This window comes from Salvelinus sp. IW2-2015, linkage group LG28 (genome assembly GCF_002910315.2).
Source record: "Salvelinus sp. IW2-2015 linkage group LG28, ASM291031v2, whole genome shotgun sequence".
Classification (NCBI taxonomy): Eukaryota; Metazoa; Chordata; class Actinopteri; order Salmoniformes; family Salmonidae; genus Salvelinus; species Salvelinus sp. IW2-2015.
Genome location: NC_036868.1, coordinates 5,523,748 through 5,547,959, shown reverse-complemented (window position 1 = coordinate 5,547,959; position 24,212 = coordinate 5,523,748). Strand labels below are relative to the sequence as shown.

The following is a 24,212-nucleotide window of genomic DNA, read 5'->3' as shown; positions in this document are numbered from 1 at the left end:
ATCGTTCAGTTCGGTGGTCAACTGGTACAATGTTTTGTCACATTGTCAGCTCCCGGAACTGTCATTGGCCAGTTGGGCTMACTTAACATCCTCATTGGATTGTTTGTTTTGGGCACCTTGAATTCTCATTTGCTGACCTCTCTTTGTTCTATTGGTCCCATGACATGGCAGCCTGTCAACTTTCCTGTCATACTCTCCTTCCCAGTCCTTCTCCCCTTTGTCCCTCATTATTTTTCTGGGAAGGGATGGATAGAGTTCAGAGAGAGCAGCCCAGAGGGGTATCATACGAAGCAGATTTGAAGAGTTGGCGAGCTAATTTTGGTCAACTCGGAGTTCAACTCGAGAGAACCAGTAATACAAAAGTAACTCAACTTTTAACCAGGTATGTTTCTATGGCAACAAATCCTTCAGAACTAACCTGCTCCAGGGAAGGTTAACTCGGGGATAAATCCATTTATCCTGAATGAAATGACTGAGCTGCGAGTTAAGGACCAATGAAGTCAGATTCCCTCTCTTGCAAAGATTGAGTCATCATCCCCTTAATTTGAGGAAGATGACTTATAAATATTTGTAGTTTTTTTTTTTAGTTTTAAAATAGTAATCTTAAAATATATCACATTACACATTTAGTAATGACAGAATGCATTTTAAACTTTATGCAATGTAACACTTTTGTATGACTTAATGAAAACAAATATTGATAGGCGTGGGAGGGTGGTGGTTGTACATTGATAAGCACACCAAGGATGACATTAACGATAAGTCATAAAGACGACTTCTAAAAAGCCTATTTCACACCATAGCCTGCTGAATTGGCAAGAATTCTGTTGTATATTTTTTGGGGCACAAATCAAAATGTGCCACTAACTCGCCCATGGATTGTCTCAATGGAGAGTTTGGTGTTTGACTTCCTGTGTGCGATATGCATGTGCAGTTACAAGCCTATTAGAGTTAGTGGCAGGTGGACGAGCAATATCCACCATCGTAGTACGGATGAAGCCTGACCTAGAATGTGAAGCTAACTGAAGCTGGTTATCTTTAGAAAACCCTGAGTAAATCTAGCTCGCTTCGTAGAATACCACTCCAGTCCCCAGAGTCAAATCTGCTGACTCATCCCCCCCACTCTCTCATACCCCCTCTTTCTTACTCACCTCGCTATCTCTCTCACCTTCTATTCTCCTTCTCTCTCACATTGTCTCTGCTAGGACTGGTAGGTAGGCTACGTCCCAATAGGCTGAAACTGCCTCCTCTCTTCTTCCTCTTGTCTCCCTTGTGACCAGCTGCCCTGAGAGAGGACGTGATGGATGAAAGTGATGTGGTGGAAAACCTGTCTCCATCAGAGGCCTGTCACTATCACGGAGGGACAGGGGACAACTAGCTGCATGTCAATAGTTTGAAACACTTTCTCACATCAGTGTAGATGGAGAGGCCATACTAGTGTTGTAAATGCCTTTAAAGCTGCAATATGTCACTTTTTGGGTGACCTGACCAAATTCACATTGAAATGTTAGTTCTAGATTTGTAATTCTCATTGAAAGCAGGTCTAAGAAGTGGTAGATCAGTTCTATGTGTGCTATTTCTATGCTTCCTGTTAGTTTTTGCATCTTTTACTTTCAGTTTTGTACATCAGCTGAAATACAATATTTTGTGTTATGTAAAATACATTTCACAGCGGTTTAGATGGTACAGTGATTCTCTACACTATAGTTGCTTGTTTTGTCAAATAAACAGAAATGAAGCGAACTATTAGAATTTTATCGGTCCACTATTACAGGACTAGTAAAGGCCCAGTGCGCTACTTTTGTGAAAAAATAGAGCATTTAGTATATTTTCAATGGCGAGTGATTCGATAGTTCATCTTTAAGGAAAGGATGGTAATTCCTGAGTATTGGGTTAAAGACTGGACAATATAAGCTGCTTACATGCAGGTTACTATTGACTAGGACCAACCTTCACACTGATTGCCCGAACAATGAAAGTGATGGAGGTGGATGTGTGATTTGTTTCTCGCACGTGTATGCCAGAGTAGGGCTATCTGCACACCTGATGACGTAGCTACTGCATGTCTAGAGGCAAGAGAGGACGTCTCTGGAAAGACTACTCTCTGCATCTTGATGCAGTACTGCAGTTCTTTCCACACCTATGTGCCTATACATTATTGTGTGTGTTGCTGCATCACCAGCAGTCTTTTTAAAATGAGATGAATGACAAGGAAATGCAGTGGTCCTGATATGTATCCTGGACACTGCAGATGTCATGCTAGTAGTGGCCACCAGGTGGCAGCACCTCTCTACCACAGGGTCTATGCTTAGAGCAGGGGTCTCCAACCTTTTCTAGCAGAGCCACTTAAAAGAAAGGAGCTGTTTTTTCCTTCTAGCTTTCCAATAGGCACTTCTTCTCTCCCCTGCAACTCTTCTCCGTGTCCTTAGTACACTACTTTCTTTGTACACATTTTCTGTCAATATACCTGGTAAATATGGGGGGGCTGATGTAAATGTTTTGCCTGCACTACAGACTGCTATATCGGTCCACTAATACAGGCTAGTAAAGGCCCAGTGCGCTACTTTGTGGAAGAAATAGAGCATTTAGTATTTCTCCATGTTTTTCCGTGGGGAGCTGCAGTCCCTCAGCACCCCTCCTTCCTGCAGCTATGACTGCTGCTGATCATTTCATTGTGAAGTTTGCAAATAATAAATACAAATGATATACTTAGTCATGATAAATACTTTCCCCAAAACCTTCTCAACTAAATGTTAACTGCAAAGTATATGTGTCAACCCACCAAACAATTGTCACATCAACTGCCACACACGGAGTGATGGACACAAACGCGCGCACCAGACAGACAGATTGAGGCAATATTGCTTAATTCTTTGGCAGATATTAAACATCATTTTAAACATCTCCAATCCAAAATTAAATCTAGACTAACTATTTCGCAACAAACCTCATTCACTCACTCCGCCAAACATACCCTCTAAAACTGACTATCTACCGATCCTCGACTTTGGCGATGTCATTTACAAAATAGCCTCCAATACTCTACTCAGCAAACTGGATGCAGTCTATCACAGTGCCATCCGTTTTGTCACCAAAGCCCCTTATACCACCCACCACTGCGACCTGTATGCTCTAGTCGCTGGCCCTCGCTACATATTTGTCGCCAGACCCACTGGCTCCAGGTCATTATAAGTATTTTCTAGGTAAATGCTCCACCTTATCTCAGTTCACTGGTCACGATAACAACACCCACTGGAACGAATTGCAAAATTATCTCACTAACTTTAAACATCAGCGATCTGAGCAGCTAACCGATCGCTGCAGCTGTACATAGCCCATCTGTAAATAGCCCATCCAATCTACCTACCTCATCCCCATATTGTTTTTTATTTACTTTTCTGCTCTTTTGCACACCAGTATTTCTACTTGCACATCTATCACTCCAGTGTTAATTTGCTAAATGGTAATTACTTCGCTACTATGGCCTATTTATTGCATAACCTCACGCCATTTGCACACACTATATATCGACACAATTTTTCCCTATTGTGTTATTGACTTACGCTTGTTTATTCCATGTGTAACTCTTGTTTGTGTCGCACTGCTTTGCTTTATTTTGGCCAGGTCCCAGTTGTAAATGAGAACTTGTTCTCAACTGGCCTACCTGGTTAAATAAAGGTGAAACATACAATGTTGGTTCTTTAAGCCAAGTGGTTAACCAGGGGTGGGATAATGTCAGTGCTGTGTTAGATAGTAGCTGGAGCTTGCGGTGTCGGAGACTTGAGATTTGTTTATGACAGTTTGTGATGTAACGCATGAATAATTTCATATACTTTGGGAATTGTTTGGCGAGCTACTAGTAGCTGGTGATCGACCTTTTGTAGACCCCTGGCCTAGAGTGACTCAGCCTGGACATATCTCTTGTTGGCACCCACACAGTCGAAAGCGTGCTCTTTCTCTCGCGCTCTCTCTGTCTGTGTATTTCTCTCTGTCCTTTCTCTCCATATCTCTCTCTGTGTATCTCTCTCTGTCCTTTCTCTCATATCTCTCTCTGTCTGTATTTCTCTCTGTCCTTTCTCTCCATATCTCTCTCTTCTGTGTATTTCTCTCTGTCCTTTCTCTCCATATCTCTCTCTGTCTGTGTATTTCTCTCTGTCCTTTCTCTCCATATCTCTCTCTCTGTGTATTTCTCTCTGTCCTTTCTCTCCATATCTCTCTCTGTCTGTGTATTTCTCTCTGTCCTTTCTCTCCATATCTCTCTCTGTCTGTGTATTTCTCTCTGTCCTTTCTCTCCATATCTCTCTCGTCTGTGTATCTCTCTCTGTCCTTTCTCTCCATATCTCTCTCTGTCTGTGTATTTCTCTTGTCCTTTCTCTCCATATCTCTCTCTTTCTGTTGTATTTCTCTCTGTCCTTTCTCTCCATATCTCTTCTGTCTGTGATTTTTCTCTCGAGAGAGTGTAATTAACCCAGTGTAAATGTGCTGGCCAGCCATTTTCTGCTTCTCTTCTCAACATAACCGTTGATTTATTTATTTGGGGAGAGAGGAAGGATACTCACGTTTTCCTTTGTGGTGCCAGAGCTAGAGAACAACCTTGTTACRATGTTGAGGAGTGTGTAGGTTGGTACAACAGATTAGATTTTTTGGAAATGGAGAGATGGGTAGTGTAGCGCTTCGAGTCCCCCGCACTGGGACCATGGGACTGAGGTGTTAGGAGTCCTCTCTCTGTCTCTCTCTGCCTCTCTCTCTCTCTCTCTCTCTGTGTTGTGTATGTGGGCAGGTTAATTTCTCCCTCCGTCCCCAACGGTGAAACTATTTGCAGATGTATTATTTCTCACGTCTGCCTCTCCTCTTCTCTCCCCCCAGTCAGCTTTGGGACTGAGCATCTCAGAATGCCTCGAGGGAGGTGCTTGTGTGTTCAGGATTTCTCTAAAATTGGTTTAGCTACAAGCCCGATTCCCAATAGCCTCCCACACAAGCTTGACTGGTATCCAAGGGTGGTTGTCTCCCATGTATAGCTCAGCAATTGGGGCCTGTTCAAATACTAGTCATCCTTCCCTCATCCTTCGTTCTCTAAAACAGTGTAAAATCTGATGGGGTTGGATCATTGATCCGACCAGGTGTGTGTGACCCGTGCGTGTGTGCTTACTTCCAAGTGAGCTTGATGTACAGCCCATGTTTGCTGTGTATGTCACAGGTAGGCCTGAGTGGGTGTGTTTGTGCCTTTCCCAAGTGATCTTGATGTACAGCCCATGTTGTTTATATCACACATTGATCTCTCTGTGTGGGCGGTTGGGCCTAAACTTGTCCACTGTTCCCCAGCTGAGCTTGATGTAGACTTCATGTTTGTGTGTGAATGTCACAAGTGGGTCTGTCAGTCATTTCTCTTTATGTTTTGGCAGCTGTCCTCTTCCTCTCCCTCTGTCCCTCTCTCCAGTCCCAGCACTCTGTCTCTCTCTTTCTCTCCTTCTGACCCTCCTCTCCAGTCCCAGCACTCTGTCTCTCTCTTTCTCTTCTCATCACTTTATTACCATCTGTTTCTCTCTTCTGCGTTGGAGAGGGAAAGAAATGTTTGTTGGTAAAAGAAGAGCGATTCTAGACATTTTACCTGGAGTGATGGATCTGTCACGGTGCTAATCCTGACTGATGTCCATCTCTCTGTTCCGCTCCTTCTCTCCGGGAATCCTCTCCATGTGGAATGTGTGATATATACAATTCACAGACTTGTGTGCGTTTGAGGCTGGAACTGTGGCACAAACAGTTTAGCATAAGTTTAAAGGACTGGCAATGCATCAATGTGATGCTCTACAATGTGTGACGATGCAGAGGTAATTGTGACAGTAGGATGTAGTATTTCAATGTCTTTTTTACAGTGTTTAGGTGGTACATTTTGTTGTCGGGTTGTATTACATGATGTGTTATCGTTACATCTAAAAGTCATCACAAAAGGCCTTGTTAATCGTTCATTATAATATACTTGACTTCTCCCACAATTGCAATGTGAATATATTTACTGTCGTTCAGTACGTGGAGTGTTGCTGTATTACAGCTCTTCTCTCCCTCTGCTCTGCGCGGTGCTGTAGATTACAGCTCTTCTCTCCCTCTGCTCTGCGTGGTGCGTTAGATTACAGCTCTTCTCTCGCTCTGCGTGGTGCTGTAGATTAAGCTCTTCTCCTCTCTGCTCTGCGTGGTGCTGTAGATTACAGATCTTCTCTCCCTCTGCTCTGCGCGGTGCTGTAGATTACAGCTTTTCTCTCTCTGCTTGCGTGGTGCTGTAGATTACAGCTCTTCTCTCCCTCTGCTCTGCGTGGTGCTGTAGATTACAGCTCTTCTCTCCCTCTGCGTGCGGGTGCTGTAGATTACAGCTCTTTCTCCTCTGCTCTGCGTGGTGCTGTAGATTACAGCTCTTCTCTCCTCTGCTCTGCGCGGTGCTGTAGATTACAGATTCTTCTCTCCTCTGCTCTGTGCGGTGCTGTAGATTCCAGCTCTTTCTCTCCTCTGCTCTGCGCGGTGCTGTAGATTACAGTCTTCTCTCCTCTGCTCGCGTGGGCTGTAGATTACAGCTCTTCTCTCCCTCTGCTCTGCGCGGTGCTGTAGATTACAGCTCTTCTCTCCCTCTGCTCTGCGTGGTGCTGTAGATTACAGCTCTTCCTCTCGCTCTGCGTGGTGCTGTAGATTACAGCTCTTTCCCTCTGCTCTGGCGGTGCTGTAGATTACAGCTCTTCTCTCCTCTGCTCTGTGCGTGCTGTAGATTACAGCTCTTCTCTCCCTCTTGCGTGGTGCTGTAGATTACAGCTCTTCTCTCCCTCTGCGTGGTGCTGTAGTTTACAGCTCTTCTCTCCCTCTGCGTGGTGCTGTAGATTACAGCTCTTCTCTCCCTCTGCTCTGCGTGGTGCTGTAAATTACAGCTCTTCTCTCCTCTGCGTGGTGCTGTAGATTACAGCTCTTCTCTCCCTCTGCGCGGTGCTGTAGATTACAGCTCTTCTTCCCTCTGCTCTGCGTGTGCTGTAGATTAAGCGTCTTCTCTCGCTCGCGTGGCTGTGATTACAGCTCTTTCCCTCTGCTCTGTGCGGTGCTGTGATTACAGCTCTTCTCTCCCTCTGCGTGGTGCTGTAGATTACAGCTCTTCTCTCCCTCTGCTCTGCGTGGTGCTGTAGATTACAGCTCTTCTCTCGCTCTGCGTGGTGCTGTAGATTACAGCTCTTCTCTCCTCTGCTCTGCGCGGTGCTGTAGATTTACAGCTCTTCTCTCCCTCTGCTCTGCGGGTGCTGTAGATTACAGCTCTTCTCTCCCTCTGCTCTGGTGGTGCTGTAGATTACAGCTCTTCTCTCCCTCTGCGTCGGTGCTGTAGATTACAGCTCTCTCTCCTCTGCTCTGCGTGGTGCTGTAGATTACAGCTCTTCTCTCCCTCTGCTCTGTGCGGTGCTGTAGATTACAGCTCTTCTCTCCCTCTGCGTGGTGCTGTAGATTACAGCTCTTCTCTCCCTCTGTCTGCGTGTGCTGTAGATTACAGCTCTTCTCTCCTCTGCTCTGCGTGGTGCTGTAGATTACAGCTCTTCTCTCCCTCTGCTCTGTGCGGTGCTGTAGATTACAGCTCTCTCTCCTCTGCTGTGCGTGCTGTAGATTACAGCTCTTCTCTCCTCTGCTCTGCGTGGTGCTGTAGATTACAGCTCTTCTCTCCTCTGCTCTGTGCGTGCTGTAGATTACAGCTCTTCTCTCCCTCTGCTCTGTGCGGTGCTGTAGATTACACCTCTTCTCTCCCTCTGCTCTGTGCGGTGCTGTAGATTCAAGCTCTTCTCTCCCTCTGCTCTGCGGTGCTGTAGATTACAGCTCTTCTCTCCTCTGCTCTGCGGTGCTGTAGATTACAGCTCTTCTCTCCCTCTGCTCTGCGTGGTGCTGTAGATTACAGCTCTTCTCTCCTCTGCTCTGCGTGGTGCTGTAGATTACAGCTCTTCTCTCCTCTGCTCTGCGTGGTGCTGTAGATTACAGCTCTTCTCTCCCTCTGCTCTGCGTGGTGCTGTAGATTACAGCTCTTCTCCTCTCTGCTCTGCGTGGTGCTGTAGATTACAGCTCTTCTCTCCTCTGCGTGGTGCTGTAGATTACAGCTCTTCTCTCCTCTGCGCGGTGCTGTAGATTACAGCTCTTCTCCCTCTGCTCTGCGTGGTGCTGTAGATTACAGCTCTTCTCTCCCTCTGCTCTGCTGTGTAGCTACAGTATGTGGTGCTGTATACTGACTTTATTCATAGTTATATGTACATATTCTACTAGGGCTGGGTGATATCAATAATTTGAGTAATTACATCCCTCATAATGATATAAAAACATTTAGATCATTTTCGATAATGTTGATATAGAATAATTAGGTACAGCAGTCCATTCACCTCTGACGCAGCAGGAACGTGCGGAGAAGTGACAATATGGACGTGGAGAGGTATACGCCACATAAAAACCACTTAGTACTCGAGTGATGGAGAAGCCACTATTAACCACGAATAATTAGTAATGTAGGCGAAACAGTGGCAGTGATAGCCAGGGAGAAGGAGCAGCTTCCAAAAAGAAATGATTGATTAAATGGTTAAACTGTTTCAGTAATTTGGAAGTGGTTTGGCTTTTTGAAGTCCGACAAAGAGCAGAGCAATGTTCGGTGCAAATTGTGCCGTAGACAGGTGGCTACGAGTCTGGTAAATCAGACAAACTTTTTCAACATTTGAAGCAAAATCACTCTTTGGAACATGCAGGACGTTTGAGTTTGCGCCACAGTGTGGTTAAACGCCCCTCAAGCACCAGCCAATAGGGATGTTTGCCCGATGCAGTCAACACTGACAGTGTTTATGCCCTACAAGCAAATATCAAAAGACAAAGACATCACAAATGCTATTATGCATTGTATTGCTAAGGACATGCTACCAATTAGCACAGTCAAAAAGGAAGGTTTTCAAGATTGTTTTAAACCTTTAATTAACTAGGCAAGTCGTTAGAACAACTTCTTTATTTACATTGACGGCCAAGGAACAGTGGTTAACTGCCTGTTCAGGGGCAGAACGACAGAACAACAGATTTTTACCTTGTCAGTCGGGGATTCGATCTCGAACCTTTCGGGTACTGGCCCAGAGCTCTAACATAGGGCCCAACGCTCTAACCACAGGCAACGCTCTAACCACTAGGCCAGCGCTCTAACCACTGCCAGCGTCTACCACTAGCCCAGCGCTCTAACACTAGGCCAGCGCTCTAACCACTAGAGCCCAAGCCCGCTCTAACCTAGGCCCAGCGCTCTAACCATAGGCCCAGCGCTCTAACACGGCACCAGCGCTCTACACTAGGCCTACCTCGCTAGTGGTTTGTTCAGGCTTTAGGCATTCTTGAGTCTGAAGCAGATATGCACCTTTTTTAAACATTATTTGATTAATTCGTGATAATTATCGTTATCGAATGAAATAATATATATAGATATCGTGATAATGTGATTGCCATGTCGCCCAGCCCTAATACTACCTAATTACCATGTTCCTCAGCATGTTGACTCAGTACTGTTACTATGTATAGAGCCAAGTTACGTGTTACTTGTATAGAGCCAAGTTACTGTTACTCTGTGTATTATATAAACTTTTTTTTTACACATTGACTTTTTGTCTATTTATTCTTGGTTTGCTGTGTCTGTTCTTTGTTGGGGAAGGGCGTAGGCGAAGCATTTACTTGTGTGTCTACCACCTCTGTGATTTACGCGCAAATGATGATGAATCATTTGAATTGTTTGTTGTTGGACTAAAAGCCTCTCTCTCTGTGCCTCTGCCTCTGTGTAAACTCAGGCTTCAGTTCAGCTCAACACCCTGGCCTTATCTGAAGAGCATTCTCTAGACGAGCAGCTGTCTTCTCCTGTCCTCCAAACTGGAGCGCGAGGCTGCCCTCACTACTCTCTCCTCTGTCCATATCACCAATTTAGGTTGTTTCAAAATGGGTACAGGAGACTAACATAACTCCGGGCACCCTACAAAACCATGCTACTTATAAAAAAGATCAACAAATTCACATTAGTTGTAGAGTTCTGTAATAATTCTCTATCCATAGATTCATATCTTAATAATGCAGATTTGCAGGCTATTGGGAACTGGGTGGGGGGATGAATAAAGTCTGTATATTGAAGGCTGGTGTCCTGCACTTGTGCAAAATACGTTAACTGTCAAATTTCTCACGAAGCCAAGGGTCATGAGTCAACGCTTTGAAATGATAAACCGTACACGCCCAGATTACGGCGTGAGGCAGGTTAGATCGGGTGGAGTTGTTACTGACACGCACTCGTCTTTCTATTAATCGTTGGTAAACAAAGCCGAATAAATGTAACGTTCACTTCTCACTGCATCGGTATTTTCTTTATCAGTCTATAGCTGCCCCGCCTCACTTGCATTTCATTTTTTGGATATAGAAAATTAGGCTGTCATCTATGAACAGGGTCACTATAATGGGTTCATGCTGATTGTTTCGTTCTGTGTGCCGCTGTTGCAGTTGCATCTTAAACAAATGTTGCGCAGTAATTCTGGCAAACCAAATAGCAGTAGGCTTAACTAAACAAATCGGTAAAGATCCAATAAAATTAGGTGCCAATTCTATTAATTTCATTTTATTGAAGGACGTGGATTATCCATGGTGACCATCTAAAAATTATCTAATACCAATATAAAACGTGTCTTCGTCTAAGTGCCAACAATATGACGAGCAACACCAGCTTATTATTAATATCAATTTTCATCAGGATCTCTTCATACTGTTACGCTATTGCTTTTATTTTTTTTACGTTATTTATAAGGTCTATTTTCTCGCTAATCACTGGAGCGTACATACCATTGAAGTATAAATTACAGATGAAATTCTGAACGTTGAACGATGTTACGGGACTATCAAATTCCGCTTTTTCTGCTCTTCAATCCCCCTCCCTCCCACTTTATCCCCTCCTCTGTGCTCTTCCCTTCTTTCTCCCACAATAGTCTCCCCTCTCTCACCCTCCCTTTCTACCTCCCCTCTCACCTCCCTTCGTCTCTCCTTTTCTCCCTCTTCCCAGGTAAACGTATGTGTTCAACATGTTTAGATGCCGGTCCGTGATGCGACCGCCGTCAGTGGTAAGCTTAACTCTGGCGAGTACAAAACCATCACCTGTCCAGCATCCGACCCCCCAGGATCGAGGGCGAGGTACGCAACCCCCCTCCCGTCGCTGTATCTTTTGTTGTGTGTGTTGGTGTCTTGTCTTGCGTTGCACCTGACACAGAGGATCATTACCAGCTCCATAGGGGTGCCTGCTGTCAGAGCCACGTGTTTGGAAGCGCTGACGTGGGCCCTTTCCCTCCCCGTAATTTTGAAAAGGCATTACTTGTTGTCTCTGTGTCTGTCTCTCTGTGTCCTCTCTCTCTCTGTGTCTCTCCCCCCACCTCTGTGTGTTTGATTTGCAGCACTGCAGAGAAGTGGGCTGATCCTCCTTATCACGCTCGCGCGTGCACACAATGAGACAAATGCACACACTGACAGTCCTATCATTCACCTTTCATGTATCCCCGTCACCACTGTAAGACAATCATGCAACTCACTGTCACCAGCACGCATTCTTAACCGGTCTACTCTGTCACACTTAGCTATCAGAAACACAACTTTGGTCTGTCCCTTGTCGTACACCACAATCCACAGGTCTGTATGTCTCCACTCCTCCTTTGTGCTGTTCCTCCCATCTAAGCCCCACTAGAGTCCTCATAAGTTTTTCCAGTCCTTGGTTCGGTGTATAATAAGAAAAGAGATGGACAGAGTTTTTTTAATGGAGCCCTTAATGATGGAAGAAGAACAGTAGCTAAATATAGTCATGTGGCCACCGCCAGGACGACCAGATTGGAATTAGCTGGCGACCCCTGACCCCGTCTGCTATTGGCCCCATGATGATGATTCGGCACTCAGTGTAATTGGAGGAGGGGGCACTTCCTGGTAAAAAATAAAGAATGTAACCTTTTTATTTAACTAGGCAAGTCAGTTTAGAACAAATTCTATTTATAATGACGYCCTACCCCGGCCAACACYGCCGACGCTGGGCCAATTGTGCGCCACCCTATGGGATTCATWATCACGGCCAGATGTGATYCAGCCTGGATTCGAACCAGGGACTGTAGTGACGCCTCTTGCACTGAGATGCAGTGCCTTAGACSGCAGCGCCCCTCTGGAACCCGGGTTTCCCTTCATTTCCTCCCTGATGCTGGGCTCTGTCTGACATGGCACCCTGTTCCCCATGTAGTGACTGCATGGTACCCCCTTACCACTGATACCAGGTCAGTTTACCATCCCCTCTAATGGTTAAGGTTGTGGGTTGGGTAATCGGATCCTAGATCAGTGTTGAGGACCAGGAACAACTTCTACCTAGACTATGATTGCGTGATGGTTCAGCACTAACCGAGACTGAGGAGGCATTTCCTGTTTCCCTTTCTCCTACCTGTATTGTTCCTAGTTGTCAAGTACATTCAGTACGCCAGCCTTCTCCTCCGCTGTCCTTCAGCCTGCGTCAATAGTGAGTCGTTGGTATTGGAGAGGAGCAGTTAGCAGTAGAATCCTACTTCTATGGCCTCGAGTCCTGAGAGCAACTTGGAGTTGAGTACTTCTTGTGGGCAGTAACAGGCTTTTTGTTTCTGACGCAAGCCAGTTCAATTTGGACTATTATCTCATAGAAGCTCTTTGTGGCATGGAAGAKAAAGAAGAGCGARATACAAAAGAAAGCCTCATTGGTGAATTCTTGTACTGTATTTAATGGTGCTGACAATAACTATTAGTCACCAATGTGCTGAGTGACGTATCTAAAAGGAATGAATGAAGAATGTATGCAGTCTCCTGAATGACTGAAATGTTAATGTGTTGCTGTACGTGTTGGGTGTACAGTGTTCTGAGTGGGCTGGAATCCCTGTGAAAGACGGACACGTGTTTCCTACCAAGAGGGGTTCAATATCTTCTCATAGGCAGTTCATTACGTAGGATGCATCTCATTGTACAACGGGGCAGTGTGATTGCAGGCTTTTGTTCTAGCCAAGCAGCAACAAGTCTACTTCACTCATCAGTCTTGATTGGTGAGGAGTAGAATCGGTGCGTTGCTGCTTGGCTGGAAGGAGAGCCTGCACCCCACAAACCCTGTATGGGTTGGTTGCTGCTTGGCTGGAAGGAGAGCCTGCACCCCACAAACCCTGTATGGGTGGTTGCTGCTTGGCTGGAAGGAGAGCCTGCACCCACAAACCCTGTATGGTGGTTGCTGCTTGGCTGGAAGGAGAGCCTGCACCCCACAAACCTGTATGGGTGCTTCAGGTGTTTTGGACAGATACGGCTGAAGAAACACTTCACATGCGGACAAGGCAGTGTAGGAGCAAATATATGCTGCAGGCCTGTTTTTGGTGGTTTGAATAGCCTACCTTTCAATACTTACTAGTCGGAGATGGATTTATAACGGTTGTCGTCATATACCGAAATGGGCACAATACACATTAAAATGAAGCGTATGCCTGGTTCAAGCTTTTTTAATGTCTTTATTTGTTTTTTTGATAGCCTACTCAGAATGCTGCTTAAAATGGCATAATCTCTTCTAATTTAGACTGGAGGTGTCTGAAGATCGTCATGGGGATTTCTATTCATATTGTAATGTGTAATTATTGCAGAAGGGAGAACATTAATCTGTCAATATAGACAATGTTTAGCAGTTGGAGGCTTATAGGTTTTACACTTTTACTTTTTCCTCTATTACCCTTCATGCTGCATCTTCCCCTCCTCCCTTGTCCCCCCCTCCTCACCATCTCTCCCTTCCATTGTTAGCGTCTCAGATCATTAGGAGAATACGTTCTACTCCTCTCTTTTGTTCCCTCTCCTCTTTCCCTCTGTCTTCCCTTTCACCCTTCATTGTCTCATGTTCTGTCCCCTGTCTCATGTTCTGTCTCTCTCTGTGTCTCATGTTCTGTCTCATGTTCTGTCCCCTGTCTCATGTTCTGTCCCCTGTTCTCATGTTTTGTCTCATGTCTCATGTTTTGTCATAAATGTACTGTGCCATACTGTGTTTGCCCTCTGGAGCAAATTAGCGTTAAGTGCCTTGCTCAAGGGCACATTGTTTGATTTTTCACCTTGTCGGCTTGGTATTCTGACCAGGGACCTTTCAGTTCTGGCCCAACGCTCTAACCGCTAGGCTACCTGCTGCTCTTAAACTGTATGAAGCTAACCAGATTCAGTTAGCTTCACATTCCAGGTCAGGTTTCATCGTATTACGATGGTGGATATTACTCATCCACCTGCCGCTAACTCTAGCAGGCTTGTAACTGCTCGTGCATTGAGACAATGCTGAAACATCAATCCATGGGCACAGAACTATTCATTGAAACAATTTGAAACGTCAATCCATTGGCGACTCAGGGCCACATTTTACGTTTGTGCGAAAGAAAAGGTTATCTTGCACATTCAGCAGGCTGTGGTGTGAAATAGACTTTTAGAATTGTCGTCTTTATTTTATTACTTATCGTTAATGCCGTCTTTGCTGTGCTGATAATGCACAGTATCTTTTCCTCCACTTCTGTCACTCTTTGCTCTTGTGGCCATAGACATATAATACATCACTAGCAAAAAAAGAAACGTCCCTATTTCAGGACCCTGTCTTTTCAATATAATTAGTAAAAATCAAATAAATACACAGGTCTTCATTGTAAAGGTTTAAACACGTTTCCCATGCTTGTTCAATGAACAAGCTGATCGTCCTCGCAGTGAATCGTCCTCGCAGTGGCAGATCATGTGTAACAACACCTGCACAGGATCGGTACATCCGAACATCACACCTGCGGGACGGTACAGGATGGCAACAACTGCCCGAGTTACACCAGGAATGCACAATCCCATCCATCAGTGATCAGACTGTCCGCAATAGGCTAAGAGAGGCTGGACTGAGGGCTTGTAGGCCTATTGTAAGGCAGGTCCTCACCAGACATCACGCCGTGCCTATGGGCATACACCACCTTCGCTGGACCAGACAGGACTGGCAAAAAGTGATCTTCACTGACGAGTGGCGGTTTTGTCTCACCAGGGGTGATGGTCGGATTCGCGTTTATTGTCGAAGGAATGAGCGTTACACCGAGGCCTGTACTCTGGAGCGGGATGATTTGGAGGTGGAGGGTCCGTCATGGTCTGGGGCGGTGTGTCACAGCATCATCGGACTGAGCTTGTTGTCATTTCAGGCAATCTCAACGCTGTGGTTACAGGGAGACATCTCTTCCCTCATGTGGTACCCTTCCTGCAGGCTCATCCTAAAATGACCCTCCAGCATGACAATGCACCAGCCATACTGCTCGTTCTGTGCGTGTTTCCTGCAAGACAGAATGTCAGTGTTCTGCCATGGCCAGCGAAGAGCCCGGATCTGAATTCCATTGAGCACGTCTGGGACCTGTTGGTCGGAGGAAGAGGGCTAGGGCCATTCCCCCAGAAATGTCCGGGAACTTGCAGGTGCCTTGGTGAGAGTGGGGTAACATCACAGCAAGAATGGCAAATCGATGCTGTCCATGAGGAGGAGATGCACTGCAGGACTTAATGCAGCTGGTGGCCACACCAGATACTGACTGTTACTTTTGATTGTGACCCCCCCCCCCCCCCCCCCCCCCCCCCCCCCCCCCCCTTGTTCAGGACACATTATATCCAATTTCTGTTACTCACATGTCTGTGGAACTTGTTCAGCTTATGTCTGTTGTTGAATCTTGTTATGTTCATACAAATATTTACACATGTTAAGTTTGCTGAAATTAAACGCAGTTGACAGTGAGAGGACATTTCTTTTTTGCTGAGTGTAGAAGGGTTTTGTGACCTCTGACCCTGGTAATTTGACTGTTAAACTCATGGGTACACTAGCAATGGCTGCCAGTCTTATCTTGAATGGGAACTACCATCTATGGATTATGTCTCTGGTTKGTTGCGGCTGTCAGTTTGTATTTAGAAATTTGTGAAAGGCCATCTCAGGAAAGCAAATCCTTTACTAAATGTGTAATGTGATAGGTATTTATTTTATTTTTTTAATTATAGAAAAAAACATTTGATTTAATAAAATATTTAATCAGTCTTCTTCAAATTAAGGAGATGATGACGTAATCTTTGCAAGAGGTAGGATATCTGATTTCATTGTTCCTCAACTTGTGGCTCGGACACTTCATTCAGGATAAATTGAGTTAGCCCTGAGGTAGCCTTTTAGTTCTGAAGGATTCGTTGGGATAAACATTTTTACCTGGCTAAAAGGCGTGTGACTTTTGTAATACTGGTTATTCTGAGTTGAACTCAGAGTTGAGCAAAGTTACCTCGATAACTCCTCAAACCTGATTCGTAGTGTTGGGCTCAGGTAGCTCTTTGTGTGTCTGTGTGTTTTCCGCTCTTTATCCTTTGCAGAGTCATTGCTTCCCTCATTGGCCAGTGTGTCTATACAGTATGCCTCTGCTTCCTTTGTTGTGACAGGCATGTCTGCATCTCTCTTCATCCATCCACCCACTCCTCCCCCTCCACCATCTCTTCAATCTCCCTGCCCTCTATTCTCTCCCTCTGTTTCTGTAGCTCTCTCTGTATCTCTCGCTCTGTATCCCTCTCTCTCCCTCCTTTTCTGTAGTTCTCTCTCTGTACCCCCCCTCTCTCTTTCTCCCTCTCTGGCTGTACCAGATGCTTTGACAGCATGTACTTTGTGCTCCATTGCACGGTCGTATGTTTGGGGAAGGCTGGGAGAGGGGTTAAGACCAGCATATGGAGACAAAGATGTGCTTTCACTGCTGGATGTTCCTGCGCTGCTGTGCCTCCTGGCCTCTGTGGGCTCTGGCTCTGTCTCTTCGCTGCGCTCTGGTCTCTCTGTGGCTCCTGTCTCCTGTCTGTGGCTCTGTCTCTGTGGCTCTGTCTTCTGTGCTCTGTCTCTGTGGCTCTGTCTCTGTCTGGCTCTCTGTCTCTGTGTTCTATTAGCTAACCCTAGTGTTAGTGTAAAGGCCCAAAGCGACGCCCAGAGTAGGAGACACATGCACACTGACACACTACAGCATTTGTCCTTGAGAGAAAGTGTTGAGAGTTGGAGGGAAGGAGTCACCATGCAGTGTTGCTGTCCAGTTGTCTGATTGTTTCTGGGGTGACAGAAATGTCACCACGTAATGTGCACTATATGTAGGTGACATCTCTGCTAGCCCTGCTTTCCCTACTGCCAGATGTCTGCTAAATGCTAATCTGACTTCTGATCAGTTGCCTGATTTTGGTAGGAGGCCCACACATGTTCTCCTAAGCTGCCTGTCGCAGTAGACAGACTGGAATTGGCTTCTCATAAGTAGTCTTACACGCACGGCTCCAGTCCTGTGTGTGTGTGGCCGTCCCCCCCTTGTGTCCGTATGGGAGGTTCCAGGGCCACCTGTGTGTGTGGGCCGTATGGGGAGGTTCCAGGGCCAGCCTGTGGTGTGTGGCCGTTGGGGAGGTTCCAGGGCCAGCCCTGTGTGTGTGGCCGTATGGGGAGGTTCCAGGGCCAGATGCGATGACACAGTGCACAGATGAACTGTGACAACCGCTGCCAAGCCCTCTCCTCTCTCCTCTTCTGCACGCCCCGACCCCCCCCCCCCCCCCTCTCTTTCCCTTTCTGGTTGCTGGGACTTCCTCCAACCATGGGACATGACATGTGCTTTGATTGACAGGCTGTGGGACCAATGGTGACTAGCCACAGTGAAACGTGACTTCATGTTAAGGGTACCAACCCTTTTAGGCTTTGCTCCCTCCTCTCTCTCTCTCCCCTCTGGGCGCCTCTCTGTTCTCTTTTTCACTAACCATGTACTCTTCCCCTCTTACTTTCTATCCTCCCATCTGTCTCCTTCCCTCTCTCCTCCTCTCCTCTGGTGTGGCAGTGGTGTATTTTCAGATGCAAGTTATTTTGAGCAGGCCGGGTTGGAGTCAGCTCTTTTTCCCCCTCCCTCTCTCTCCAGCCAGCCTCTGCAGCAGTAGCAGGCAGCAGACAAGCCTGGAGAAAACGCAATAGTAGAGGGGGGAGATGTCAGAACAGCTCAATGAGTCACGTTATACCCACTCCCTCCCTGTGTGTGTAATGGGGGGGTTAACGTATAGCATAAGAGATGACACAAACGTCGTCTTTATGTAATGGGAACATACACAGGAAGTGTCTCATCCTTAGGTGGAATGTATAGTTCTGACTCATTTCTTAGCTAGTGTGTATGTCTCATACTTATGGACAGAATAGCTTCCTTTCATCTCTACAGCTAAACTGTGTGTGTCATGCTTCTGCGTACAGTATCAAGTGCCTGGTGTATTTTGCAGTCTGTGATGTGTTATGTATTTAGTGGAAGATGTTATATTCTGTAACTCTTCCCCTCTTTGGTTTGCTCTGCTCATGCCCTCACCCCTCTTGCTCTCTCGCCATCTATCTCACTCCCTCATGCCTTCATACCCCCCTTCCTCCCTCATGTCTCTCCATGCGTTCTCTTCATTTTGTTGTGCCTGTGGCCTCCAGCGTGGCGCACTGACCCTGTCATCTGGGGTCGTCCCGCTGCACGTCCCCCGTGACTCATCTCACACCCCATTGGCTGTTTGACATTTCCCCTACGCCGGTTGGACCCCGCGCTCCTTGCCTGCGATTGGCTGAAAGTTTTTGGCCCACGCACAACCCAGCAGCTCTTATGTCATCGCCTACGATAGAGTAGGCAGAGGAGATGATGATGATGATGATGATGATGTTTGTTCTCAGTGAGACTGACAGTGGAGTTAGCGGGGAGTGTGTTAGCTAGCTACGTCAATGGGTCAACCTGCGTAGCACTGTGTGATGTGGTAGTACGGAAAAAATACGCAGACACAAGAGAAACGGGGAAAGCTGCTGTGACTTTAACTAAAAACATCTTACCTTAGGATACGTCACATGATGACTCTTCCAGAAACAGAAAAAGGAGCACTCGGCTGTTTAAAGAGTTTATTTAAAAAAATATATAAAATGTCTGTGTTGAAGATCGTAGAGGATGGGGATGTTGTAGTGAAAGTGTGTGGAAGATGGATGACTGCAGCCTGGGTACCAGTCTCTTCAGTTAATCCACTTTCTATAGTCCATGTCATGTGCCAAACATACTGGCCTCTCTGCTATCTTCAAATATAAACATTCTATCATTAATGAGTTCCAGCAGAACCCAGGAGTTGGGGTGTGTGTGTGTGTAAGCACAGTGTTTGTTGACATGGCTGGGGTGTGTTTTTGTTTGTTTTTGAGCTAGCGCCATGTATGTCTTGTATTAAAGCTTCAGGCACTGTGTACTCCTCTTTCCCTCCGTCCCTCTCTCTCTACAACAGTTTAATGTTCATTTATTTAGGGAGGTCTTTACACATGCAGTCAGTCTTAAATGCAGGTCGTTTCTCTCAAAGGCCCCCAATGTACAGTTCCATCTTCAATGTTCTCTCTCTCTCCAGGCTTGCCACCGTGCGCACACCATACACACTCGGCGGTGTCTGCACACACAAAAATGCACTCCACGCACAGCACCTTGCAAAAGTTTTCAGGACCCTCGGATTTCTTCAGTTTGTGTTACAAAGTGGGATTGAAATGTATTTAATTCTTTTGTTTTCATTTTTTAAATAAAATTAATACAGAGTTTAACTAATATATATATTGTTGTTGCATAAATATCCTTCACCCCCTGAATTTTAAGGCAACGGCTAAAATGCCGCTAGAAGGAGTTACGACATGCTGGTTTTCCACCACTTGAACCTTTAAAAATCTAAAACCTAAGCAAAGTCAGTTAAGAACAAATTCTTATTTACAATGGCGGCCTAGGAACATGGGTTAACTGCCATGTTCAGGGGCAGAAAGACAGATTTTTACCTTGCAGCTCGGGGATTCGATCCAGCAACCTTACGGTTACTGGCCCAACGCTCTAACCACTAGGCTACCTGCTGCCCCAAAAACCGGGACTGTGTGAAATATGGGTTGATTTTTGAACCCTTCTTCTGCCACCCCCCCCCCCCCACCCCCCCACCCCGCCCCACTACCATTCAAAAGTTTTAGAAACCCTACTCATTCAAGGGTTTTTCATATTTTACTATTTTATACATTGTAGAATAATTAGTGAAGACATGCAAAACTATGTAATTACACATGGAATCATGTAGTAACCAAAAAAGTGTTAAGCAAATTTAATATATTTAAATACCTTTGCCTGATGACAGCTTTGCACACTCTTGCATCTTCTCAAACAGCTTCACCTGGAACCTGGAATCACCTAATCTGCTTGAAATCTATGGCAGGACCTTGAAATTGCTGTCTAGCCATGAGCATCCCCAGTATCTTGACAGACCTTGAATATTTTTGAAAATAATAATGGGCAAATATTGCACAGTCCAGGTGTGCAAAAACTATCTTACAGACTTCCACAAGAAGACTTACAGCTGTACGCAATGGCAAAGGTGTTTCTAACATGTATTGACTCATTAAGCTGAATACTTATGCGATGACCAAATATTATTCTTTTTTTGAATCTTAAAAAAAATACATTCCTTTTTGACAGAGTATTTTGTGTAATTGTTGGCAAAAAAATGACCAATCAATTTGAATCCCACTTTGTAACAATAAAATGTGAAGAAATCCATGGGGTCGGAATACTTTAACAAGGCACTGTACACACACACACACACACACACATCCCACACTCCTCCCCCATACCAGCACATTCCACACCACATGACCCCCATCCTCGGGGTCAGTAGGTCGTGACCCCTCCACTTGTTTTTTCATTCCCCTACAGCTACGCAGCTCTTTACAAGCCAGCGTCATGTTTTTGTGCTAGTCATACATTTAGTCTCAACCAGGGGTCATTTATAGTGAAAGGAATTTTCCCCAAATAGAGTATAAGTCCCAGAGGGAATTCTGTTGATATTAGTGTCACGTTGGGACTAAGTGCATCGTCATCAAATAGGACTTTCTCTACAACCTTCAGTTGTAGCATTGGATATAATGGTGGGGKAAAGGACGGGGRMCYKRMYYCSRRRMMMYTTYMMSKTKRMYWRSYWRSCCMWTYYWWWWKRWTTYCYYCTTGTGTTCAATCAGTGAATTATGGATATAACTTGTTTTGGACTGCAAAATTACRGGAACTTTTCAAGAAATTCCCTTGTTTTCAATGGTAGGAGGGAATAAGAAGGAACTCCAGATTCCAGAAATCCTCTWACCAGGATTTCGGGAAACCAGGGAATTTATTGTATTTACAGTATCCGTACAGTTATATCTGTCTCAATCCTCTGAAATGGCTTCCTGTCCTTGTCGTCTTTCAATATTGTCACTGTTAATGAAGGGAATGACGGCTTAAATGGGTATTAGAACACATCCCCTGTTTCTCTCTGCCCTGCGTCATTTATCACAGATCGATGCCATCCTTTGAGGCCTTAAAAGTTAGCTTGAGTGTGTATTGTACAGACATGCTACCTACCATGAACATGAATGGGCCTACAGGACTGTGAAATGGGCAGAGCAATCTTTTCAGCATTTTCTATCATGCGCTGTAAAGGTGGAAGTAGGATGAGTCTGACGTTAGACATTGCCAATTGTTGACAAGTGAAACAGTATATTAGTTTATGTGCCAGTTTATGTGAAGGCTCAGTAGCTGGAGTCATACAAAATGCATTAGACCCATCGCATGGTAAAATATTGTGTGGTCCTGCGGATCAATGCCGCCTATCGATTCCCGGGCCTTGTGGAATCGTTTTATGGCCCTCAAAAAAAAAAAAAAAAGACATGATTTTGGGCCTTTTCGTTCCGTCTCTCCATCTCTCGCTCACAGACCCTTTTTTTGTTGTTGTTCCATTGCCATGGTTACTGGGACGCTGTGTACTCACACAAGTGACATTAGATGCGTCCTTGGTCACATGGGCTCGATGTGTCCGCTCTAGGGGATAGAATCTCTACACAGATATTATAGTTTGAGATTTAGATGGATAGAGGCTGTCCTCTTCCCCTCTTTCTTTTCCTCATCTTCCTCCTCAAATCTCTGTCTGCCTCACTATCTGTCAGTCTTCTTTCTCTCTTTCTCCTTCCTCCTGAGGGGTTTCACCTCATGTAGAACGGGAGACGATAGGTCTGTGTCCTCTCTCTCTCTCTCTCTCTCTCTCTGGTCTCTCTCTCTTCTCTGTCTCTCTCTGTCTCTGTCTTCTCTCTCGTCTCTCTCTCTCTGTGTGTGTCTCGTTGTCTGTCTCTCTCTCTCTAATTGGCACAATACAGCTGACATTTAGGTTCTTTCCCTCCTGACTTGGATCCTTTCTTGAGCGAAACACCTCATTAACAAACGTTTGAGTGTCTTTCTGCGAGGTGAATAGTCTTGACCCAAGTGTAGTTGTATCTGGGCATGGTACCATCGGCTGATAATGGGCCTTGGCAGACACAAAATGGAGGAGTTCAGAGAGTCCGCTCAGTGAAAGCCTAATAACACCCATGTAAGTGTGCGCCGAGGTAAAGGTCATGTGGTAAACCTCCTTAGACACATCATGGTGGATCAGTCCCTAGGCAGTTACCAAAGACCCCCTCATCCCAAGGTAACTGAGCTTCAATGAAGGCCTTTGTGATAAGCCCAGCGGAAACAAAATGGAGGTTGCGGTTCTGGGAATCAGCAGGAGGGGAGTTCCATTGGCCAGGTGTGAGATTGATTAGCTTACCTCTCAAAAGCACTGCGCATCACTGAGCTGGAGAGAGGGGTGGTGAGGGGGGCCTAATCCACCCAAACATCATACACTTGGCCAAGGTTAACGGAAACCACATTAGGTGGTTAAGATTGTGATTTCAGCCGTGGCTGGAGTCCCTCCTGTGAAGTCAGGTGCCTGGCTCACACGGTCAAGTCTTTTTGAACCATGTTCTCTAATTGCTAAGGGCGCTAGGCTAGCGTAGGTAGGCACGTTCAGAGGGAATCTGTTCCAATGGAAATGGAGCGTGGGTGTGGGCGCAGTTTTGTAACGCTGGTTTCTCTTTCTATAAACTGAGGGGTGGGCTTCTCCACCCAAAGCCCATGCTCCTGTGAGACACACACTGCCCCCTGTTGCCTCTTCTCCAGAACCTTCCATATGCTCAGCTGCACTGCGCACGTGTCAGCACCRACATAAGGAGAAGGACTAGAACATCCCAAAGGAGGAGAGGAAAGGGCGAGMGCCGTGTGTGTGTGGAGAGATAATAATGGTCTTCATGGAATGGGCGGTAAACACAGAGCTATTGTAATCCATAGCCTTATTTYTTTTGTTGCATTTATGGTGTGTCATTTCTTTGTGTGGGTGTGTTTGTCATTCACTGTAATTGTTGTTGTGTTCCTGTTTCTGTGTCTGTCCCTGATACCGAAGGAGGACAAAAAAATAATAACTCTTTTGAAAATGCAAATGGGTTCTATTTATGTTCTGTTCCTGCCTTGTGTGTATTTGCACGTGTTTGTGTGTGTGTGATGCTGTCATTCATGCCGGGGTGTTTATGATCGAGATGGAACAATGGCACCAGTCCTCATCCCATCTCCCCAGTGACAGGACTCCTGAGTGGGAACGGTAAACAACTGAGCCCAGCAGCTTTCAGTGCAGTGGGGATTCAGACTGGTGGGGAAGAAAGAAAGGGGGAGCCGGGGCCACTGCAGAGAAACAAGAAGGATGAGCGGGATGGCTGGAAGTCAGTGTTTGAATAACTGTATCTCTCTTTCTGTCCCCCTCTGCTTTCCCCTTCTCTCGTTCTCATCCTGTATCTCGCTGTCTCTCTCTCTCCTTCTCCTTTCTCTCTGCAGGAGAAGAACAAAGACAAAGACAAGCGTTTCCGTCCCATCTACGACATCCCCTACATGTTCGAGGCCCGCGAGTTCATGAGGAAGAAGATCATTGGCAAGAAGGTAAGAGAACCACGCCCACAAGTCCCACTCACGTAGAGCTGTAGTTGACTAGATCTGCTCCANGAGTTCATGAGGAAGAAGATCATTGGCAAGAAGGTAAGAGAACCACGCCCACAAGTCCCACTCACGTAGAGCTGTAGTTGACTAGATCTGCTCCACAGGCTTTCCCTGAAGATCTAGTGTAGTCTAGATCAGTGGTTCCCATCCTTTTTCCGTTGCTGTACCACCAACTGGAATTCTCTCTGCCCGGAGTACCCCTGAAGTACCCCGTCGTGTGCGTTTTAGTCTACTCATGAGTCTTCTCCAGTATCCCTGTGGATAGAGTACAAGTACCCCCAGTGGGAACCA

The 24,212-nt window shown here is 45.8% G+C and overlaps 1 protein-coding gene across 1 annotated transcript in view; it reads left to right on the top strand.

The window, feature by feature from the left end:
• The window catches only part of snd1 (staphylococcal nuclease and tudor domain containing 1), a 67,934-nt gene extending 44,034 nt beyond the window's left edge, over positions 1–23,900 (top strand). Inside the window, 3 exon segments of the mRNA XM_070435740.1 lie at positions 11,081–11,138; positions 11,141–11,181; positions 23,763–23,900. Coding sequence (XP_070291841.1) covers positions 11,081–11,138; positions 11,141–11,181; positions 23,763–23,900 — 237 coding nt within the window.
• The last annotated feature ends 312 nt before the right edge of the window (positions 23,901–24,212 follow it).